The 24,384-nt window shown below is 36.7% G+C and overlaps 2 protein-coding genes across 2 annotated transcripts; both read left to right on the plus strand.

Moving 5' to 3' along the window:
- Window positions 1-810: 810 nt before the first annotated feature.
- On the plus strand, window positions 811-12,899 carry LOC118813428. Its single transcript, XM_036578756.1, has 5 exons — window positions 811-1,000; window positions 1,632-1,692; window positions 8,686-9,021; window positions 9,267-9,409; window positions 12,214-12,899. The coding sequence occupies exons 2-5, from the start codon at window positions 1,674-1,676 to the stop codon at window positions 12,319-12,321; spliced, it is 606 nt and encodes a 201-aa protein (XP_036434649.1). The 5' UTR covers window positions 811-1,000; window positions 1,632-1,673; the 3' UTR covers window positions 12,322-12,899.
- Window positions 12,900-19,131: 6,232 nt separating this feature from the next.
- LOC118813427 lies at window positions 19,132-24,194 on the plus strand. Its single transcript, XM_036578755.1, has 4 exons — window positions 19,132-19,310; window positions 19,622-19,737; window positions 22,301-22,523; window positions 23,719-24,194. The coding sequence occupies exons 1-4, from the start codon at window positions 19,286-19,288 to the stop codon at window positions 23,961-23,963; spliced, it is 609 nt and encodes a 202-aa protein (XP_036434648.1). The 5' UTR covers window positions 19,132-19,285; the 3' UTR covers window positions 23,964-24,194.
- The last annotated feature ends 190 nt before the right edge of the window (window positions 24,195-24,384 follow it).

Here is a 24,384-nt window from a genome sequence, read left to right on the forward strand (position 1 = left end):
TTCCAAAAAAGAAAGTTGGGATGCTGTGCAGAATGTAAATAAAAATAGAATGCGATGATATGCAAATCATGTAAACCATATTTTTAAAGGAAAATACTACAAGGACAACATATCAAATATTGAAACTGAGAAATTTTGTTCTTTTTTGAAAAATATATGCCCATTTTCAATTTGATGCCAACAACATGTTCCAAAAAAGTTGGGACAAACAAAAAAAAACATTTGATATGTTGTCTTTGTGCTATTTTTAATGAAATATTAGCTGTTCAAGGTGAAAATAAGTATTTCATACTTCTATTTATTTGCTGACATATTTTAAACATATTTTTCCCGATTAAACAGTAATTGTGCGTTAAAATGAAATGCACAGAAATGTGTTCACTATAGAGGATGTGAACTTATTTTAACTTAAAAAATTAGTAATTTAACCAGGGTGACCTGGGGCTCAACCTTTGCATATGACTTTGTATTTTCAGTTATATACATATATAAGTGCACGTTCCATATACAAGAAATGATCTATACCACCTTTATTAGAGAAATAAAAATGGATTTTCCATGATACTTTAGCTGGTTCTCTTTTCAAAAATACATTATTTCTAAAATGATCACAAATAAATATACATCATTTGGAATGGAACTCTTCATTTGTATTTATTCTAATGATATTACATATAAAAGCTTGTGCTAATAAATGCTTACTGCCTAGTTCAATAGCGTGTTAAATCTCATTTTGTGTTTGGACAAGTGGCCTCTGAGTAAAGAGAATGCATTCTGTGTTTCCTTTTTTAGCTATAGATCATAATCTGATGCATAATGCATACTGTTGCACAATTGTGCTCGTAGGACGAAACTTACAACAAAGGAAGTTATTCAAGTGTTTGTAGTTGTTGCTGTCGATTATACAGTCTGACTTTTGTTGTGGGTTGTTGTTGGCAGGAACAGCGATTTACAGCAGTGCTTTTCATTATAAGTTTAGGAAACTTATCAGTGCTGCACGGTAAGTGGTTTTCTTTGCTCCAGCACACCTGAAACAGGTGATCTATATAATATATATAATACTCCTACTTGTATGTTGCACACAATATATTTATTTATTATGTATTACCCTTAGCATTTCCACACAACAGACTGTTCACTGTATATTGAATATAACTGCTTACTCTAACAGTACGTAACCTACCATATATATTGTGTTCATATGAATATAATATTCATAGATATATTTGTAATTGTGTATTTATTGTTCATATTTTTATATATTTCGTAGGTAAGTTATATTTATGCCTATTATTGCACATTTGCACTGTCTATTTTGCACGATTGCTTTCTGTTAAAGCAGGGGAGTTTGGACTTCCAGTACTGAGACTGAAGAACTTCTAGGTTTAAACAATTAAACCTAAATCTGGTGCATTTGGCCACTAGAGGGGCCTGTTGGGGGGCCAAGGGAATACATTTTTTTTGGTGTTTTAATATGGGAGGTCCTTCAGTACATATTGGCTTTCAGTAAAACAACCCACTCACATTATTTAACACCACCAAATTGTCTATGGGTGCTAAAATGACAGTGAATATATGAACAAAATGTAGTTTCCTTCTTCTAATCTACCCTTTTTTTTGCTATCACAAAGAAAGGTCACCTCGGGACATCTCGCATATGAGAAAATCTCAAGATGCATGAAGGATTTTGGGGTAAGTTAACAGCTGAACAGCAGTATTTCGTCTGGTAAGCAGTGACTTTTAGTGTACACTTATTGTGTACAGTAAAAGTCTTACCATGTACAGAAAAATGTAATTGTGCTAATCATGTTATTTTTTCTATTATGTAACATATTTATTTAGTACTGACATATCTAACATCAACAGAAAACCATGTTCAAGGAGGAACTCCTGTCTTAGGTTGTACTAATACTGTAAAGTTGAACTTTTCCAGAAACAAGAGGGGGACTGTTCATATATAGCTAGACTGTGCGGTCAAATCGGGAATTTCTTCACAACTCAGGCTCCAGGCTCCATTCACAGAATGACAAACTAGTCTGCCTGTAATTTATTAGTTTATGAAAAAATAAGGAAGGATGAGATTCTAAGGAAGCAATACTGAAATATGCAAGTTCCCTTCTACTTTTGGGGAATTTGTTCAAAACAAAACTATCATTAAACAACAGGAGCTACCACAATAAACCTGTAACCACTATTTCAGTATTTAATTTATATTCAATATTTTGCAAGAATTCATTGTGTGCACACTCACTATGCATATATATGTTCACAGACAGGCACATGCAAAAGTTTGGGCATCCCGGTCAAATGACTTTTTGTTGAAGTGAAAATAAGTTAATTTCATATTACAATTTACAATTTGTATTTATTGGCTGAGTTTAATATATTTGAAACATATTTTTCCCAATTAAACAGTAATTGTGCATTAAAATGAAAGAAGTGTGTTCTCTGTAGGATGGATACTGACCAGGGTGTTCACTGGTCTAACAAACTCAATAATGTACTGATCAACACTGTTTTATTTTTTTCTTTAAAAACGCATATAAACAAAGTGGTAGTGGTCAATAGTGGTCAGTGGTCAAATGTCCCCAAAATGAAGATCCAAAGAGCAACTTCACAGTTATCTTGAAAAAGTCTTATTCAAATCCTTATTAAAAACATTTGATGTAGCAATTACTTCTTTTCTATTATTTTTAAAAGGTAATGTTGACAGTGGGCCTTTTAACCCAGACATAATCACCTCAGTAGATGATTCTTTTTGTACAAAACTGTCAATTTAGCTGCCGGCAGTAAGTGGAGTATTTCTTCTAAGATTGTTCTAGTAACCGTTTGTTCATAGGTTTATGGGTCTAACATAATCACATCACATAGAAAAGTTTTGAAAATGTTTGTAAGTGCTCTGGCTCTGATAATGAGGAATAATTTCATGAAGTGCACTTCTAAAACTAAAAGTGCCTAAAGTTTTTGGGTTGTATGAGCAGTTATTTGAAAACCTAAATAATATAGATACCTCACATTTTTGGAAGTCTTTTAATCTTTATAAAAAGTTCTTCACAATCGTGCGTCTCATTTACAAAAACTATCATTCGAAGAACCACCCACTGAAAGGTACTTAAAAAGTAAGCCTGTTTGGCATCGCTCCAAAGACCCCTTTTGGTACCTTTATTTTTTAGGGGGGTTTCCATCCGTCTTTCAAAAGTTCTTTGTTCTTTCAATTGTTTGAGTCTAGAGCAGTGGTTTTCAACCTGTGGGCTGCGGTAGTACTGTTTGGTGGCCATGGCCTCTTGTTTGTTCCCTGCAATTTTGTTTAACAATAAGTAGACATTTAACCAAATTTTATTTTAAATATAACTAATTATTTGCAAAAATAGAACATATTTGTTTACATTTTCAGTGCAAGCCAAAGAAAAACATTTCTCTTTTTGTTCGTATGTAATTCCTTCAGTATGAATTAGTGGTTACAAACAGGGTATTTCAAAAAGAAAGATTCTGAGGCTGGGCAATCTACAAATGAAACAGCCACCACATCTCAGACTGAGAAAACCAAGAAAACATAATATAAACCGAAACGAAGAAACACTTTTTGTAGCCAGCTAGGAGTCTTTGTATCCTTTTTTTTTAGGAATTTTCACCCACTCTTCCTTGCAGAGCGTTTTCATTTATGTGATATTCTTGGACTGTCTTGCGTGCACAGCATGTTTAAGATCTACCCTCTTTTCAATGATGTTCAAGTCAGGGACCATGTGGACAATTCCAAAAGCTTCAGCTTGCATTTTCTGAAGTAGTTCATGGTGGATTTTAAGGTATGTTTTGGATCATTGTCCTGTTCAGAAGCCAGCCTCTTTTCAGTTTCACTTTCTTGATTGTGTCACATTTGCTTCCAGAATTTTTGGATATTTAGTGGAATCTATTCCACCATCTACTCAATAAATTGTTTGTGACACTGGCTGCCACACAACCCCGAAGTGTAATAGATCTGTCCCATACTTAACAGTTAGCAAGGTGTTCTTTTCTTCAAATGCTTCTCCTTTTACCTTATACTTTTGGTGATCATGGCCCAAAAGTTTCATTTTTACTTCATCAGCCCACAGCACGTGTTTGTAAAATGGCTCTGGCTTTTCTAGTTGTCACACTTCAGAGGTTGACTTTTGAGAATGACAGAATTATGGTTTCCTTCTGATGACTCTTCCATGCATTTGATGCTAGTGTGAGCATCACTGGTTAAGGTTAAGTGTCAGCTTAACCTTTCTGCAGGTCCTTTGCTGTGGGAGTTTTGCTTTACCTTGCTGGCCAGCATATAAGCAGTACTATCTGAGTTTTCTTGGCCTTCATGTTCAAAGGTTTGAAGAGTCAGAGAATTGTATTATGTTCTGGAATTGTCATCAGCTGACAATTCCTAATGACAATTCTTGGCCTGCCTAACTAGTCCTAATTGGTCAGTGAGTACCTAGCAAGTTAAATACGTCCTGAGACTTCACAACTGGACAGATGTGCACATGTTAGCGCACGGTACGGTTTCTTAAAGTTATCAAAAATGAAGTCAATGAGTACTTACATTTGCAGAAAAAGCTGTGATTTTTTTTAAATACTCAAAAAAATTAGCATTAAGTACAGATTGTACTTAATTCTTTTTCTCTTCAAAAATTAATTCTCTTCAAAAATCAATTCTGTTCAAAAATCAGTTCTCTTCGAAAAATTGACAAAATATGTCATTTGGCCAAGGGTGCCAAAAACTTTGCATACAAATGTAAGTTGCCTGATGCCTGAGACATTATTTTATGATATTCAGGCATGTGAAGGTTCGCTGTTCATATTGGATAACAAATAAAAATGCTGTATTTGTGTTGTACACATTGGGACATCTAATTCCAAATACCACCATTGTAAACTGCAGTTGCATTGTTTTCATTAATTAAAAATAACTCAACCTATGTAGGGAAAAGGGAGCTATTTGATATTCTGCCTTAAACAGTTTGCAGCAGTGTTGCATCACCTGACCCGAATTCATCAGGTTCTGCTCGAGAATAAAACTGCTGTTTGACTGTTTCTGCTGTAAAACATGAACTTCCAATGCCTTGGCAACGGACAATAACAGATTTTGTGATAAAACCTATGTAGAGTTCCGAATGTGCTATGTGTTAAGAATAACTCACAACAGTCAGCTTGTTTTTTTAAAGGATGTTGTTTATCTTTTTTCAAACAAACTTTTCATATATACCATCTTTAAAATAAACACCATCAATGGTTATATATTAGCCATTTTAAGATCAGCGTACAAAAAGACATACTTGAAAGAAGAACAACTTCCTTACAAAGACTGAAGTTCCTCCTAAGGCCTGAGTAGACTGATAAATCAAAATGATGTAACACTCATTCATCTCAGTCTTAGTAAACTCCCTTGAGGGATGTTTGAACTGAACAGTCTCCTCAGTAGTGGCTGTGTTCACAAGTGATAATCTTAGCATCTGTGTTATACGGGACTCATGCATGTGTTTCATGACAAGTTACATACATGCCATAAAAGGCAAACCATAGCTACCCATATTATAGTCAAAATTGTAAGATATTGTTATTGGGATATGGTGAATTGTTTGCTAAGTTTAGGAGAAGGCAGTCTGATTATCAGAGCAGCAGTGGACTGAAGCAGGTGATGAGAGCCAAAATAATGTTTGAAGTTTATAACTTTGTTTAAATAGGTACATTTTTCATGAAACATATCAACAAAAGAATCACATGAAGAAATCAATCAACAGCAAGGAACAGTGTGGATTAAATAAAGTGCCTATGTGCTAATCAATATGCATTCTAAATGTATTCTAATTGTATCTTGAATACAATACTTTTTATGCATTGTAACTGAATTTGTTATTGAATCCATTTAGGACAGTGTGTTCAGTATTCAGCCATCACTACCTTTTCAAAGCATCGTTCTCATCCCTGACTGTGAAGAACTGTGAATAGGTTTCTCTAGAACAAAAAAAAATATGCTAGAATTCCCCTTTAAGAATGTACACAGAAAGGTTTCGTAATAATGGCTCATGCAGTTTCTGTGAAACACAACCTGATTTCAGTGAAATGCAGCAGCTCATGTAGAACTGAAAAGAAGTTGTGGTCAGTCATTCAGTTAGTGCTTTTTTTAAACTCACCTTCTGCTTTCTTTGTTTATACATATTGAAAGTTAGTTACTAACACCTACAGGAGGGGCTCCTGACCTGAGGCCCCCTGCTCTGCACAATTTAGTGTTTCACTTCTGGAATATCACTCACTTCAACTAATGAAGAAGTGAATAAGCTGATTAGTTTGATCAGGTGTGCTGAAGCAGGAAAAACACTAGGGCAGGGCCTCCTGGACCAGGGATAAAAAACACTGAACTAAAGTATGTGCAGTGGTGTGTGTCATTTAGGGTTGCTGTTGTCTTTTTGTCTTTTTGGTAGTATTTAATAAGTGAAAGTTAAAGGAAAAGTTCACAGGATTTTGTAAATTTTCACATAATTCAGTTGCTAAGATTATAAGTGAACAAAGTCATTCTGAGTGGTTTGATATGAAATGGCTCATTGTAGAGAAGATGATTCCTATTTTTTTATAGTGGTGGTGATAGGAACTAGGGGCATGCCCAATCTCAAAACATAGTGCACGGTTTTGCTACGGTTACTGGGTTGATCAACATATTTTGTCGAATTGGTGCGAAACGGTGTGCAAAGGGCTTTGAGGTACCTTGTCTCTCATTTGATGGGTGTGTCAGAGGTGTTACCCAATCAGCAGCAATGTGTATATAGACTCTGCCATATTTAAAAAGGCAGTGCACACAATGGATTCTAATGAAGTCCTTTACAAATGAGGCCGCTGCAGCTTGGTGTACGCAACAGTTGAAGACATTAGAATATTTATATAAAGTATTAAACACATATTTAAACCCATTTCATCAGGCTCTGAAAATTCTTTGAAAAGAACCCTGGGAGTCATCATGCAGGCCAGCCCACCCCAAACTCGACATAAAGTGGGGAAGTGAACTTCGTAGATGGGCCAATCTACAGGCCATTCTACAGAACACTCTGCATCCACTTTTCTATCTTTCCATAGGTGTCACTGGTGTTACCAATCCTCTTTGGTGTTACATATGAGAAAGGTAACACCAGAGACATTTTGATGAAAAATGCATTTTACAGAATGGCTGCCACAGAGCATCAAACCACATGTCATCAATCATGGAATATCCACTAAAATATGTAATTTAATCCATTTGTATTCTATTTTTTCACAGTTGTCCAAGAATAAAGTGTGCCACATCAGTGACGTCAACTAAAAGCTTCATATAAAATCATGAGCTAAACGAGAAAATTTCTGATAACTGAAAAGGCACAGTGGACTTACCATGTGCTTTTTTCATGGATCCTCAGAAAATAAGTAAAAGGAAGTCAAGTGATGTCATCAGTGTGATTTCTAAAGTATTCAGTAGTATTCTAAAACTTCCATGGTGATACTAAACAATAGCAATCAACCAGAAAGCTGAAATCACATAAACACAACAAACACTGCAGAACCTTCATCAGATAAGATGATAAAATTAAGTTATAATCAGAGGGTTGAGATGCACAATGATCAGGACAAACAACACAACAAACTTCAAAACCTAAAATTAATTATTGTGGGTAAAAGCATATTGCCACAAAGGACATGAAACATGGTTATGGTCCATTTATGTCTTACTTTTACTGTTAGACATTTGCTTTGCCATTTTCACAACTCACATGCCAGCTTTTATTGTAGAAGAGTTTTGTAATGCCAAATTCACAGAAAACCGATGACGACAACGTTGTTTACCATTTGTTTTCAGCTTTGAATGGGTAGAAAATTACATACTATAAGAGACAAATGTTCCTTTAAATGTCCCAGTTACATCTTTTAACCGCAACTGGCACTTCGATTCCAAAAACGGGCATGTGATAACAAACTGACAGGTTTAAACAAATGTAAGAAATTGTTGTGTCAGCCAGTACCAGGTTGGATAATATTGCAGCCAGATTCACACAGTCATGCTGAATTTGATACTCTAATCTCTGGAGTCTGATGTTAGCTTCTTATTCTAATTTCTGTTCCACCTTAAATATTGCAGCAATTGCAAATGCAGTTATAGCACCCGTCCAACCGTCTGAACATAACTGCTGCATCATAAAAGGCAGAAAGGGGAGAGAATGAGAAGCTAACTTCACCTTCATCATGTCACATCAAGCATCTCTGAATGACCTTGTTTACATCTTAATGTTTATGCAGATAATTCTTTAAAATGCGTAAAAAGTTCCAGAAGGAGTTCTTTGCATTATGCCATAGAAGAAACATTTTTGGTTCTCTAAAAAAAACTTTCAGTGTATGTTTTTTTTTCTTTCTAATTGAAATGTATGAGTGTGAAAAACCTGTTTAAAGTTGAAAGAACCTCCACATAATGGAAAGGTTCAAGTTAGAACATCTAAACTGGTAAAGCACCTTTGTATTATGTGATGGTTCTTTAAGCCTTTAAAAGGTCCTTCACACTCACAAATCTTTTTTTTTCAAACATTGTTCTTTAGGGAACCAAAAGTGGTTATTCCTTGGCATCTCTCAAGTTTTAAATAATCTATGGAAATCCCTCTTCAAGGGCTTCATCATCTCTCCTGTGTATTAAATGTCTGTTTTGTTGTTATATTTTAGCATGGCTTATGGTGCTTGCTTTGCACTCTGGGATAGTGGAGTGTGGCGACTCTGTCCGGGCAAGCTGCAATGATGATGTTACACTGCCCTGTGCAGTAAGGGAACAACAAAACAAGTATCGGTACATTGTCTGGTATAGGCAGAACATTGCCATCATTAAAAGGAAGAACAATGAGGTGACATTTTATAACAAGTCCTCTCCTGCATCTCTGGGAGTACGCGAGGCCCTGGTGTTGCAGCAAGTGCAGCCCAATGACTCTGGACAATACCAGTGTTTCTTGGCTGCAGATATTGGTGAGAAAGACGCAGAATCGTATGTCTCACTCAATGTGTCAGGTATGTGAGCTCTCCATTATTGTGTCCCAGATCTAATCCCTGAGTTAATGCACCAAATCCAGTCAAGCAGCTGAACAATGCAATTTAATTAATTAAGTGGTATTGCTCTTGTTTATTATTATGTATTAGGTTTATTTCATATTTATTCTGCCTCCATGACTGTACATGCATAGACATTACAGGTTTCTGGATTGACCTGTAATGTTAACATATTAGAAATAATAATCACATTCTCTGTTTTTCAGAGTGTGCGACTGTGCATCCAACCTGGCCCACCACACCAAACCAGTGCCTTTTTGAAGTGGTGGAAATTCCTGCTCTCTGGGCCGTGCTGCCGTTTATTCTTCTCTGTCTGGTTAAAGTCGGCATTTGCTTCATAACTATTCTTGTAAGTACAGCCTAGCCGCTCACTTCATCTGTGGTCAGTTTCTGTGGCTCTGTGGTCAGTTTATTATTAGTTTCTGACCTATTTTAGTTTGGATTTTTCGGATGGTGCCCTACTTAGCAGTGATACTGGCATATGTAAAAACCCCGGCAATACTGCTGTGCCTGCTCTGTTTATACCATGTTATTGTTCACACCCTTTACCATGACACCAGCATTAGTGGGTGTACGTATAGGTGCTAAGTGACAAATGTGTGTGTGTGCAAAACTGTGCCAGTGGCAGAGACTACCCTTTATTTATTTATTGTCCAGTCAAAACAGCCATTGAGTACAATTTTTTAGCACCAGAAAAAGAGGGAAATCCTTTATTTAACAGACAATGAAACGGAAGCATCAATAACTAAATAAAGGTTTTTTTTCACTCAATATTTCATGTGTTCAGCCTTTGCCTTTATTGTGGCTTCCCCTCTTTTCGTAAGACTTACTTTCAGTTTTCCAAAGAAATCTGCAGAGATGTCTTTTAGGGTTGCAGGGATGTCCAAGTAATCCAAAACACGTTCGATAATAATAATAATAACAACATTTTTTTATCATATAACACCTTTCATACATATATTGAAACCCAAAACTCTTCATGAAAGTTTTAAAAACAAAGATGAAATAATAATAAAAGTAATCACACAAACACAAGTGTAGCAGGAAAATGATGAAATAAATGATGAGTTGCCTTCTCACAGTAGAAGAATGAACAGCGACATTAGTTTTTTTCTGAAGTAAGAGTGAAGCTTGATTTTCTCTTCTGTCTCAAAGATGAAAGCTTTAAGTGCTGTTTATGTGAAGGGAACAGTTTTGGTGGTCTACCATGTCTAGCACAGTTGTTAGGAGTTTCACGTTTAACAATATTTGAACTCCAGCTTTGAGCATCTTATCTCTTTATCTAATCTCTTCAGAATTTTCTCCCGAAAACTGGATAAACTTGTATGTAAGGTCTGAGAGAATGTGGTTCAAATTATTAAAAATGTTTCTATGATACCAAAATTGCAAAAGTGCACCAAGCATGGTTTAAATATTCTGAAGAGTAGTGTTAAACTGGCACTCAGTCTCGTCTCGGTCTTAAAAACATTTGGACATGGTCTTGTCTCGGGGTAAGGTGGACTCGGAAAGAATGTGATGCCTCTACCTGAAAACTGAATTATTACTGAATTTCAGCAAACCCAGAATAAACAGAATAAAACAGTCCTTCCTATAGTATCAGGGGTTCCCAAACTGTTGCAACTGACGGCCCACACAGATGACCACAAAAGTTTCGGCAGATTTAAGTAATCAGATCATCTTTTTTTGACTCACCTAATGAGAAGGTTGATTTAGCAGCTGCTGAGTGCTGGATGTCAGACTGTGGAGAGGAAAGCTGCTGTTTATTCTCCAATCATAGCTTCATTTGAAAGGACACCTGAGCAAACAGCACCAAGCTGTAGTTACTTGTTTTCAGTTCTCACGCAGGTGAAGCCCAGTGCTACATATTCACTGCTGTATTATTTTTGCAGATAAACAACAACATTTGTCATGTTTAAAATGACCTTTGTTTCAGTGTTTGTATTGTAATTAATTTTTGCATAAAAACTGCAGTACCACCACGACCCACTGGGGGCCGCAGCCCACAGGTTGGAAACCAATGTTACAGAGGTGTAAATGAATTTCTGTTTTTTGAGGGTCTCATTTACTATTTCCAGGAAGGCTTAACTGAGTATTACCTGTTTGCTGATGTTCATTGGTTTCAAAGTTCAAACATCCCCTGAGGGCAGATTGGAATGCTATTATTACTGTTTTCATGTAATGATAAAAATAGAGGTAATTTATGTTAATTTGACTTTAGGTGGCGATTCCGAATAAGTTTTGGAGAAGAAAGTGAAAGAGTATAACCTTATCATTGCTTCCAGTCAAAATGCAAGGTTTGACCAAGACTATAATATAATAATAATTTATAATGTTTTAGACCATATATGATTCAATGAAAAATCTTAATCTGGTCTTGGTTTTATCTCTGTCTTGGCCATTCCAGTTCTCAGTCTTGACTCGGACTTGACTGCTGAAAGCCTTGGTCTTGACTCTGACTCGATGTATCCAGGTTGGATGTATTCCGGGCTCGGCCTTGACTCATATTCTGCTCTTGCGGTCTTGACTACAGCATTACTGATGAGCATGCGTGATTGACAGCCCTTAGTCCAAAACTTCCAGCCTCCCAGATTAACCTACTTCAAAAGAAAACACATATTCAGCTTCCCTGGGTCTTTAATAGCCATTTTGACTAAATATTAAATAAATGAAGGGTGGTCTCTGACTTTTGCACAATACTGGATACAGAAAAAAAACTGAGTTGCTAAGTGACAAAGGTGTGTGTGCATAGAAAAACAGACTGAGAACTGAAGAACAACTTTCAACAACTTTTTCCACCAACTTCATTATAACAATCTTATATATTTATATAAGTTTTATGTACTGTATATAAAATTATTCATTATATATATATATATATATATATATGTAATTGTTTTACTGTAATGTATTGAGTTGGACTAAATCAAATGAATGTCATAGGCCCTATTGCCAAAACATTGCAGAAGTCATTTCCCTTTAACATGTTCAGCAATAATAGGAACAACAAGTTGAGTGTTGAAAAGTGTTGACATATGAAACTGCAAAAGGAAACGTGTAACCTATAGCACCCCTGCCTTTTTGTCTATGTAAGTGTTTTTTTGGGGTTTTTTTTTGGCCATATGCACCTTGCTGATCTGACACTTTCATGTTTAGGTATGCCAGAAGATAAGAGGAAGTGGAGATGGTGGTAGAAAGCAAAAACACACAAACCGTACATATTCACAGCAGAGCGACTGCAGTTCACGCAACAGGAAGATCTGAGTTTGCTAATGTGCACCTGCCTGTTCTGTTCTCTCTGTATTTTACATCATTGTATATGCAATTATTTGCTCTTCATAACATCTGCATACACACAGAAATTGTATTTGTCAAATGCTCCTAATTTTTAACTCTGTGTGACAACTCTGCAAAATATATCAGTCATTTCTTAAACTTTTTCATTTTTCAATCATATAATCATAAACATGTCAGTCAAATATAGCATTGTATTACAGTGCTTAGTGTCCAGCGCTACAACAGTGCAAATTTCTACTAGCGCCACAAGAGCTTCTCCCCTGTTACATTAGCATTAAGCTAATGATTTAATGCTACACAGTTCCAACTTATGCAAGGAAACAGGAAGCTTGTAATAGATTTTCAGGTAGCAGATTATTACTTTATATATGTTCCAGTTGTACAGGAAATCTTTAACAGTAAACAAAACTTGAGCAAAATTCTTCTGCCATATTGGCAGGGTTTGTTCTTTAAATGCTTCAAATAGAGCTTGAAGAGATTGTTGTTTCTGTGGTTCTTCAGGCTTGTCCTGCTTAAAAGTGAATCAGATGAGAAGAAGATGTTAAACAGGGATGCCAAACAACAAAATATGCATAAAACTAGTTTTATTGAATGTGAAATATGCTCAGCCACTGAGTTTTGACATATTTCTCTCAGTTACTGCCATATTTTACTTGATTACTGGCATATTTCATACAGTTATTGGTATATCACTCTAGTTTAGGGAACACTGCCAGCCTAGTTTACACTGAGAAGGAAGTCTAAAGTCTTTAAAATAAAATTAGAATGCAAATCGTCTTTTACCTCAGCTAATGTTACTAGCCTGCTCAATTCACATTTTACTTCCCTTCATACCTTTTAGCTGGAAAACAGGAATACCCTGTTTACACCTGGTCACTTTATGTGACTAGTATCAGGTTTGTATGCTGATAAGATTTTAGCCACATGCATTTACACCTACTGGTCAAATGTGCCTCAGGCTACTCAGACTAAAAACTGTTTGCTGTGAGGGTGGAAATATGCAAATTTGCTTGTTATGCAGCAACCAATTACCAAGTGTTTATCCATTCCGCCTCTATCTCTGCAGTTTGTTTTGCACCTTAGTTTCTGTCCATATTGCTATTAAGCATTTTGTCTCGTTCGTTCCCCAATCATGTGTGTCCCCCATCACATGCACAGTGACATACTGCATGGGGACGAGTTTTGGTTGTACTGGGAGGGGTTTTAGTTGTCATATGTCTCTTGGAGAGACGGATGCCTAATTAATTAGTGCTAGTCAGCTTTGCCAATGTATTTAGTGAGTTGACAGGTTTGGCAAAATCAAGGAAAGTAAGTAGGAAAGAAAGATTCATTCAACTAAACTGACTAAATCTTCTAAAATGGTGGATTTCCCATAAGGCACTGTGTCATGATATGATATCATTCAAAAGCTATATATTACTGGATAAGGATAGCCTCTTAGCAGTATGCAGCATAGGGTTGTGTTTTAAGCATTGTACTTCATATGCACACAATCTGTCAATGCAATCGTACTATGGCTTCAGTGTACAAAAAAACGGAAAACACTGCGCTTTCAGGCTCTTTTGTTGAGCAGACCACAAGGGAAAACCACTTCTCAGCAGCGCTGAAATGGCGGACACAACGGCAGAGACAGCCATACACCTCCCCCTCATGGCAAACACGAACACCGCAATGACTAACCCACAGCCAAACACAGCGAGGCACGAGCAACATATCAGCACCTTATTAAGCTATTTAGAGGAAATGTCTCTCCTGTCTCAAGCATGGCGCCTCCTGATAGACTCTGCGCAGTTTAATTCTTATTGTATGTTAGTCAGTTTGTTTGTTTGTTTTTTTTTCCATTTCTAGGGGTCTTGAAAACTGCAGAGGTTACTTTCAGGGAACATATCGAGGGTGAAACAAAATACACAGAGTTCAAAATTTCATTTATAAGTTCCTCTGACAGGCCCTAAGGTAGATGTTGCAGGTTCCAGTAAATTCTATTCAAATACAGAAGGGACATTTAAGGCCTTACTGGTCACATCATAGATTTCCATAGAAATATTCATATAAAAACTTCAAACGTAGAATTTCAAAGCTATTAGCAAAACATAAAACATATAATAAAACCTATATTTTTTTGCATAATACAAGTTCTGATAACACAAAATAGAATAATATATTACCTCTCAAAAACAGGAAACCTGCATTTATTAAGGGACTGAAAAAAACACTAGTATAACTGTTAGGAGTGCGGGAAAAAATCGATTCTTAGATGCATCGCGATGCAGACGTGGACGATTCTGAATCGATTCATAAATGTCAAAAATCGATTTTCTAAATATTTAATTTATAACGTAATGTTGACGGAACGCAAAGGGCGGAACTTGGAAGTGGGTAAATGTGGCGCCCGGACAGTCTGCGGCGGCACATAACAAAAACACAACCGGATGAGCGAGAAATCCGACGGGCTCCCTCTGCATTAAAACCAGGTTAGGTCAGGAGTCACAACACAAATGATAAGAAGAGACATTCTGTCCTTTCAACAAAAATCAAACCACGCTGGGAGCCACAACATTTATGTCCAGTATGTGATAATGTGCTAGTTTAGGCTAAAAAATATAAACGAAAACACAGATTTACTCTGCTCTGCTTTAAGCTTTAGCTATAGCCGCTTTTCTTCCAACTCCGCCACAAAACTTTTCCTCAAAAATTGAATAGTTTCTTGTAAAATGTCTCTCAGCTTTCCGCTGTTTTACGAGGCTGAAGTCGCTTCTCATTCGCCAGCTTCTTGCTGAACTTTCCGGTTCCACCTTAAATTCTGACTGAGGCACCGAATGTAAAAGCGGCACCACTTAAGGTGGAACGGGAAAATTAGAGAAGCGACTTCATCTTCGCAGCTTCGCATCTTTTAGTTAGTGTTTGACAGTCTCTCGTTGCAGATTTAACGTACCAGGAAACCAACTGCGCTGCGTCGTCCCCGCCACATCACTTCCATTTGTTTTATTAATAAAAGATATCGGATGTAAATGCATTATGGATCATTACAAATACTTTGTTTTAAAACTTCCAAGTCCCCAGACAGTAAGAAAATAGAAAGGATGTATAGAAAAAAAAGATGCATCGAGATGCATCGATAATCGTTTTATAATCGCATCGCAGCCTCTGAATCGTAATTGGATCGAATCGCGAGGTGCCTAAAGATTCCCACCCCTAATAACTGTCATCCGAGGTTTAATCAACACTCCAGGAGGTTAAATGCTAGCACTGTTATCCCATGGACTGATTAGTACCTTATCTTCTTCACTTAGGGTGCTCAAAAAAGTTTTATAGACTTAATTTCATCTGATGTTCTGTTTGCTTTCATTTATGTGAAGCATGTTGAATTGCCTTTATGTAGGACACATGCTGCTTAAATAAATTTGCCTTGCAAACTTTCAGTTGTATTGCACCTGTCATTACACATTGCCATTGTCTGTGAAATAGCAATCAAACCAGTAGCTTATTTTAAAACTAAAAGTCTCCATAGGCTTCTTTTAATATGAGGAGAAAGTTGTTGGAAACTTCCTGTGAGAGCAAGCACAAACTACAAAGACCATGAACCTTTGCCACAGGAAAAGGTGTGGCTAATGGTGTAAAAGGTCACAGCCAGCCATTTTTGTGCAGTTCCATGTGGACCGAGGATGGTTTAGACCGTTGTGCCTCTCGGGTGCGTAAATATGCAAGTTTGTTTCTTTACAATAATTAACGCTTTCACTGTAAGTAATTGGTTTAACATTGTCAATCTGTCTTTTTTGTTTATTGTTGCTATATCTGTGTTATTGCTATCATTAGTTGTGTACTCAGTTCTCTTCCATTCTGTGTATTTCCTTGTCGGTGAATCGTGTTCTCACTTCTTTTTTATGTATTGTTTTTGCAGATAATAATCATCCTCAACCTCACACATAGCCTCGTTAGCCTTCGTTGCTCTGCTCTAAGTGAATCTGCTTATTTAATGTCAACAAGTTCAATGCGGAGCAACTACCTGTATCTGGGTCATTCTACAGAAACGTTCACTTTTCTATCTCTCCATAGGTTGCTGGTGTTACCAATCCTCATTGGTGTTACACATAAGAAAGGTAACACCAGTGACCGTAACCCCAGTGACATTTTTGATGAAAAATACATTTTACAAAATGGCTACAGAGCATCAAACCACATGTTGTCAATCATGGAATATCCACTAAAATATGTAATTTAATTCATTTGTATTCTGTTTTTTCACAATTACCTAAGAATAAAGGTCACATCAGTGACGTCAACTAAAAGCTTCATATGAAATCATGAGCTAAATGAGAATTTCTGATATCTGAAAAGACACAGGGGACTTACAGTGTGCTTTTTTTCATAGATCCTCAGAAAATAGGTAAAAGGAAGTCAAGTGATGTCATCAGTGTGTGTGGTGTTTTAAATATTTTTTTGTTACGCAGTAGCATCAGTGACATGACTCCTGGTTACAACTTTCATTAGATATTTTATAATAGTTATTTATTTGGCATTTGTTTTTTCATTTAATATATATATATATATATATATATATACCATGGTCATGTATAGATTTATTGTAGTTAAAATTGCAGATTTTTTTTTTTCCTTCAAAATATGGCACTTATTCTTTACACGTTACTGTGAGGACGTGCATTTCTATGGTGCTTGGAATTCTAGATAATTGATTTAAAAACCGATATTGCTAAATTGATGGCTGAAGGTGTAATTGTTAAAATAACTTTATTTTTATTTGAAAATGTAAAAAAAAAAATGTAACCCTAACATGTTTTTAAGTGTAATATATCTATAAATGCTAGGGACACAAAAATGGACATTTCTGTAGAATGACCCATCTGTCTCCTGTGTTTTAACAGACACACTTTCATGTTAGCTTGCCTCCAGCTATAGCACCCTGTTATACCACAACTATTTCATAATGGTATTGTTGTCCGCTGTGGCGTCCATCTATTAAAATAAGTAGAAAATGTGAATAAATGTAGAGAGGATGTGGACAACTACACATTACTTTGTGTAGCATGTCTGAATGAAATGGCCTGCTGATAGATTTTGCTCCAGCCTCTGACAAATAGACTCCAATATCTGCTGCACCCTTGTTCTAATAAGCTGCCTTGAATGCTTCCTTCTATAGTTGACATCATGTTTTGTGTCCAGTGCTCCTCAGCTGATGCAGTTTTTCCTTTGACTGTTCTTCCTCTTGACTGAGAGCAATGTGACCCTTTTTTTGCCATAAGATTGTCTTCTTCTTTCCTATTAACACAGAGCAGAGATGCGTAGTCTAAACCAGTCCAGTGTAACAAATTGCCTAAAATAGCTGACCGCAGCACATTTAAAATTAAATAGTTTGCAATGAGCCATACTATGCCCTAAACAATGAAAAGTCTGCACGACCTTAATGAAGACCAGGAGCCTCATTTATAAAAGATTAGCATGAACGGATTTGACCTTAAACAATTCATACACGGAAAAATCACATTTAAGTGACTTAACCTGATTTTGGTGTAAAAATGTGTGTAGACTGACCCATGCCTGACCTGATGTACAAACTGTTGGAAAGTAGGAAATACCAATTTACCTACTTGTACATTTCACTTTGACAAAGCTGTGTTTACATACTTGTACATTTCACTTTGACAAAGCTGTGTTTACATACTTGTACATTTCACTTTGACAAAGTGTGAAAACTGGGGATTCCACCACACACTCACACACACACACACAGTAAAATTGAAAGCATGTGAAGTGAATGCTTTCTCTAGACCTTTACAGGCGTAGTGTGTATGAAAACAAAAACACTGTCCTTGAGTTTTGTGTGAAAGCAGCAAGAATTCACACAATGTGGAAAGAGTATACAAACCAATGCTATGGTTCACCCAAAATATATTACTAAATGACATTCAAGTGGGATGTTACTGCATTACACTGACCCAGCTCGCATCATCTTCTAGCTCAGCGTGAACTAGTAGCCTCACCAATGAGAAACAAATGAGAAAATCCAACAAATACAGACAGCAGGAATTGGAGAGAACATCACTCATACATGTAAACACAAAATAATTAATTTATTGATTTTACTGTGTAGAACAACCAGTGAACATACACGTCTTCTTAGTTTTTACTTGTAATATTGAGAATGATAAAATCTAAACCTATGTTTTCTTTTGGTACTTTCTTTTCTTTTTCTTGGTTACTGCTTATTTTTCAGTTTCTTTTGCTCTGTTTGTTAATTTTGACATCTTTTCATTTTAATCTAAGCACAAAGCACTGTCTCTAATTCTTGTGCTCTTTATACACTTTGAATGGCCTTTACCTCTGAAATGTGCTTTATAAATAAACTTGCCTTGGCTTGTTGTCTTATTTTGCCTTACAAAGTCCTGCAGGTAGCCAAAACCTTAAAACTACGATAAAACAGTCTTGGGTCTCACATTCAAAACTGTTTTGTGTAATAGCTTTCTTTGAGAGTTATTGGAGGCATTTTAGAGCTTTATTTAAAATGTTCATTTGAGAGCTACCAGAGGTATTGAACACTTCAGACGTCTGGTTCCTATCATCTCCATTGCTAACAAGTCTGACTCGGTATGTTTTTTCTAGAAAGGCGCACTTCACATCAAACTACACTGAAACGCTTTGTTTACACCTTAACGTCATAATTATTCAGAACTTCTGGAACATCGTTGGATTTCCTCTTTAAGCTGTTGCGATTCCAGTTTGGGTATTCACCGGTTATTTTCTACACGGTTGGCCGGTCAGAGTCTTACTTTGCCTCTGGTAATCATTGTTGTCAGCTGCTTTATGAGCACCGGCCAATGAGAATGCAGTATCCTGACGCAGGCTTGGTTTCGAGGTGCTCGGGCTGGTGCAAAACAGGACGAACTGCAGAAAAAAAGCAAGACCAAAAAAACTGAATATGCAACGACTGGGCATCGCTTTACGTAAGTTGACGGGATGCATCATTACTATGCAACCGTAACAATAACATGTAAATTTAGGCAAGAACGGTTAGCTTTGGTGCAGGAGGGGATTTCCCTGCTGAGACAGCTTGAATGTAAACAACAAAAGCGAAAGATCTCCAACCAGGAACACTGTGTATCTAGAACACAGAGAACATGTTGGTAGCCGTATATAACCGTGTACTGTGTTTAAGCACAAATAGGGTCAGAATATTGAGAATGTGTTGATGTCCACTCATAAACGTCTTATATAACCGAAACTGCAAATAGTGTTTATGAATTGTTTCCCTCAGTGTCCAGTCTGCTTGGTCTGAGCGTATCGGTACATCATGAGAAGCCCGTCAAACGAATACCGTGCCAAGCAAACGTTGAACCCGGTCTGCAGTACCGGAAAATCAGCTGGTACAAGGTTTGTTTATTAAACAGTTTATGGGGTTATAATACGGGCCTTTCAGTACATGTAGACCAGTGCCTACCAGCAGAGTGCAGTATATAGGCTGTTTGTACAAGAACATTCTGGTTCCTGTTTTGATGTGAACAGCCCCGCCCTGTGGAGCATTAGGAGACGTCTGTGCGTTGTCTTCTATAGTTTAGAATTAAAATAATCATATCTGAGATTAAAAGAAGAAGCTTATTGGACGCTTAGACAGGATGTCCCAGCCACAATAATGGAACAGTGTTTCACAACGAGCTAGGTTTAGGTGCTGGATCAGTAGAGCCCATTACCAGAGGACTTCCTGTAATGTCATTTGTAAGGGAGCTGACTGGCTGGACTAATTGTGTGGGATAAAGTCTGTGTAATTTCCCCAGATTACCCCAGAAAGTCCCGATCAAACTGCCACAGCCCACATCACTTTAGGGTTAAGATTAGAATTAAATGGATCCAAACAAACAACAAAGAAGAACATATCAGATTGAATAGCATTAGGCTAACATTAGTAAAGTGTGCTCATTTAATAGCACTCAAGAGGCAGGACAGAAATTGCTCTGCCTTGTAAAAGGCACCTTCAGATATTTCATTTTCATTCTCTGTTCAAATTAGCCCATCACCAAAAATGTTTTAGATCATGATAGTCCTGTTTTGAATTTGAGAAGGAAAAAAAAAAACTTTACTAAGCGCTCCATGTTAGTGGTTAGCCTCATTGCCAAAAACAGGTGAAGGAAAACTACTACTACTGATGGAGCTCCAAGTTTGATCAGTTATAGGTAGAGGTGGAGAAAGTACACAGCTCCTTTACTTGAGTTAAAGTATTGATACTCCTGGTCAAATATTACTCCACTACAGGTGAGAGTTGTGCAGTCAAATTTTACTTAAGTTAAAAGTACTGGAGTACTTGGTTTTAAGAATACTTAAGTATTTTCATTTTAATGTCAACACGCCATAATCACAACCATTCAAAAATGCAGCATGTACTTTGACCTTGACTGACAGTGTAGGAGTAGTTCACTGTGATTGATTTGTCTCCTGTGACAAACGCAGTATGGCGTTCGCGTTTTATAATTTGTCTGCTGACTTTAAAGCTATGATTCAAAGTAAGTAATAACGAGAACCATCACAGAAATGTAGTGGACTCAAAAGTGCAATATTTGTCTTTCAAATGTACTGGAGTACAATTTGACAATGTGCAAAATGTAAATAAAGAAAATGCAATCGTGCAAATCATTAAACCCTATATCTAATTGAAAATAATGCAAGGGCAACATGTCAAATGTTGAAATTGAGATTTTATTGTTTTTTGAAAAATAAATGCCTATTTTGAATTTGATGCAAGTAACACATTCCAAAAAAGTTGGGACAGAACAACAAAAGGCTGGTAAAGTTGTGTAATGCTAAAAAAAAACACCTGGTGGTTAATAGGCAACAGGTCAGTAACATGATTGGGTATAAAAAGAGCATCTCAGAGAGGCAGAGTCTTCACCATTGAGATGAGGAGAGGTTCACCATTCTGTGAAGGACTGCACAATCAAATAGGTTATTCTTGAATTGTTGCACTTTCGTAATGTAAAATAGCAAAGAATTTGAGGATTTCATCATCTACAGTACATAATAACATTGAGCTCATTTAAAATGGATTGAGGGGAAGTGGAAAAGTGTCCTGTGGCCCGACGAATAAACATTTGAAATTCTTTTTGGAAATCATGAACGGTCTTCATGATGGTATAGGGGTGCATTAGTGCACATGGCATGGGTGACATGCACATCTGTAAAGGCACCTATTCATGCTGAAAGATATATACATGCTTTGGCAACATACGCTGCCATCCAGACGACATCTTTTTCAGGGAAAGCCTTGCTTATTTTAGCAAGACAGTGTCAAACCACATTCTGCATGTATTACAACACCATTGCCAAAGCATGTATATATTGTTGCTCCATATTAAAAGGCTGGGTGCTGAATTCAAAATGGCCATATATTTTTCAAAAAACAATACAATTTCTCAGTTTCAACATTTGATATGTTGTCTTTGTAGTATTTTCCTTTAAAAATAAGCATTTACATGATTTGCATATCAATGTTTTACACAGCATCCCAACTTACTTAAGTACAGTCCACCCCTGATTATAGGAGGTACCTTGCTCTGGAATTATTGCTTAGCAGACTTGCAAAAACTACAGATGTTGCAGATTTTATTCATGGATCCCATCTGTGATCACTCAAATTACAGCACCTCCCAGATGAAACTAATCTAGCTCGAATCGGGTTAAAATGATAGATAATTAGGTTTACGAGCTGAATGATTTTGAGTGTTGGTTTTACTTTAGCATTTGTTAAGTATGTTAGGACAAAGCCTGTTTTAAACACTGGTTTATTTTAATGAGAGAATAACACAGCTCTAAAATTTTGTCAGAAGGATTTTAGGTACACCCAGAAATATCGTCTAGCCAGAGTCTTCATCACTGAGGGAGGAATATGAACTGTTTTAATAGCTTTGATTCCACTGATTGTTGTACTTTATTGTATTGTTTACAGGTGAAAGAGGAATCTGATGGATTAATTGGTCTTGTGATCAAAGACTTACATACCCACGAGACAGTCCTCTATAAATTTGCTAATCAGTCCTATGAAGTAGGAGATGATTATTCTCTGGTGCTCCCAGAGTTCAGTGAGAAGGACTGTGGGCATTACCGCTGCACTCTGTGGCCTCCACTGGGGCATTACATCCAGGATGGAGACTTTGAGTTCTATCAGTTTGGTGAGTTTACCTCATTGTCTGGATCAAATTTTTGGTGGATCAAATTTTGGTGATCCCTGCCTGTGTCTGTGCGGCTAATTCTTGTTAAACATAAAGACAGTGGTCTTGTGTCCACTGGCAAATGCAACGTTTCTTTTGTCCATGTACAGTAAAGGAAAAGGCACAATGATGGCAGTTTATAAACATACTAGCGTTTCAAAGTAGTTGAGAATATAATGTCCATGTGGGTAGCTTGTAGCATAAACATGCTTCTTCTGTTTAGATAAAGGAGAACTTCACAAATTTTTCAAAACTTCTACATAATTCAGTCATTGAAGTGTAAACAGATTAATTCAGAGTGGTTTAATGTGAAATATCCAAGATGACCAGTGAACCTACATGTGTCTTTTGATCTTTTATATATAATATTGGCAATGGTAAAGTACAGATAAAGCTGGAAAAAAGTTTTCTTTGGGTACAATTTTGCCTTACAACACCCTGCATGTACCTATCCACCATAAATATTTTGTGGTGTTGTGCGAAGGAAGATCCAGAGAACGCCATATTTTGGTCTTATTGAACAAGGCAGAACAGGCCACTAAAATACAACTAGAATAGGTTCTAGCCATGTAATTTCACTCCATGACAGACAACTAACACTCTTTAACAAAACCCACACCCCAACACTGTGGGGGGGTGTGGAGGGGAAGATAGAGCACGGTGCACCTTTGCATACCATGCCTCCAAAGCCTCCTCTGCAACACAGGAAGTGGAGGCAGCTGCAATATTTTCAAATATGTTTTAGACCAAAACCGGATCTTGAAACTATTATAAATCAGTGTCCCAAGCATAAGGCAACACCTTCTGTAAGCGTTTACATAAGTAGGGGCTTTAAACTCTTTACATGTCTGGTTACTATCCCCACTGCTGTGAACAATTTTGACTCCAAGATTTTCTAGAATGGAGCATTTCAGATCAAGCATGGATAACCTCATTTAATAGGGAATTTGTAGGTTTCAGTGCAGGTTTTTGCATGTAATTTCCCTTAACTTGCCCATTAATAAAACTTTACTAACCATTAAGATAATTCACATGTGAATAACTGGGTTATTTTGAGTCTGTCGATGCACAAATTTGTGTAAATCCATACTTTTGTGTGTGGAACTCGCAGAGCTGATATGCTTTTCTGTTTTATTTGCTTTTTCTTTGCATCCAGGATGTTCCAAACCTCCGCAGCAGAGTAAAACAGTCACAGGTGAGAAGACCTGGCCAAGTGTGAATAATATTCCTCTGTTCCTAATAATCTCAGGCATCCTTGCCTTTGCTAATGTGGCGATTATTTACCTTAGCTGGAAAAGGATAAAATGGAACAAAAAGGCAAAGCAAGTGTATTTTTGTGATTCATTTAAAAGAGATTCAGTCAACTGCAGTGAAGATATTTCAAAATCTTGCTCAGTGTAATGATGCTGGAGGTACTCTGCTGAAGTTTCTGTCTTCATTAAAGACCTTTCGTTTCCTGTGTAGCATATATATAAAAACTAGGCAGTTACTGACACAAAAGCCACACTTTCTATTACTGTTCTATACATGGAACTTCTTTAATGGAAAAAAATTCTTTAGTTGTTTCATAACTTAACAAATCATGGAATGTCTTACAAGAGCACTTTGCTATTAAAAGAATATGTGGTTCTCCTTGTCTTGTCATTTTTGTGATTTTTTTTTTTCCTTTGTGGATTCACTTGGTTTTCACAGTGAGTCAGATATCAACCTTCATTTATTAAAATAACCATGGTATTAATGGTATTAAGTACAAGTTATTCATTTTTCAGGAGATATTTCTTAAGAGACTGGATATAACATAATCCACCTACATAGATTAGAT

Source organism: Colossoma macropomum, unplaced genomic scaffold (assembly GCF_904425465.1).
Source record: "Colossoma macropomum unplaced genomic scaffold, Colossoma_macropomum, whole genome shotgun sequence".
Classification (NCBI taxonomy): domain Eukaryota; kingdom Metazoa; phylum Chordata; class Actinopteri; order Characiformes; family Serrasalmidae; genus Colossoma; species Colossoma macropomum.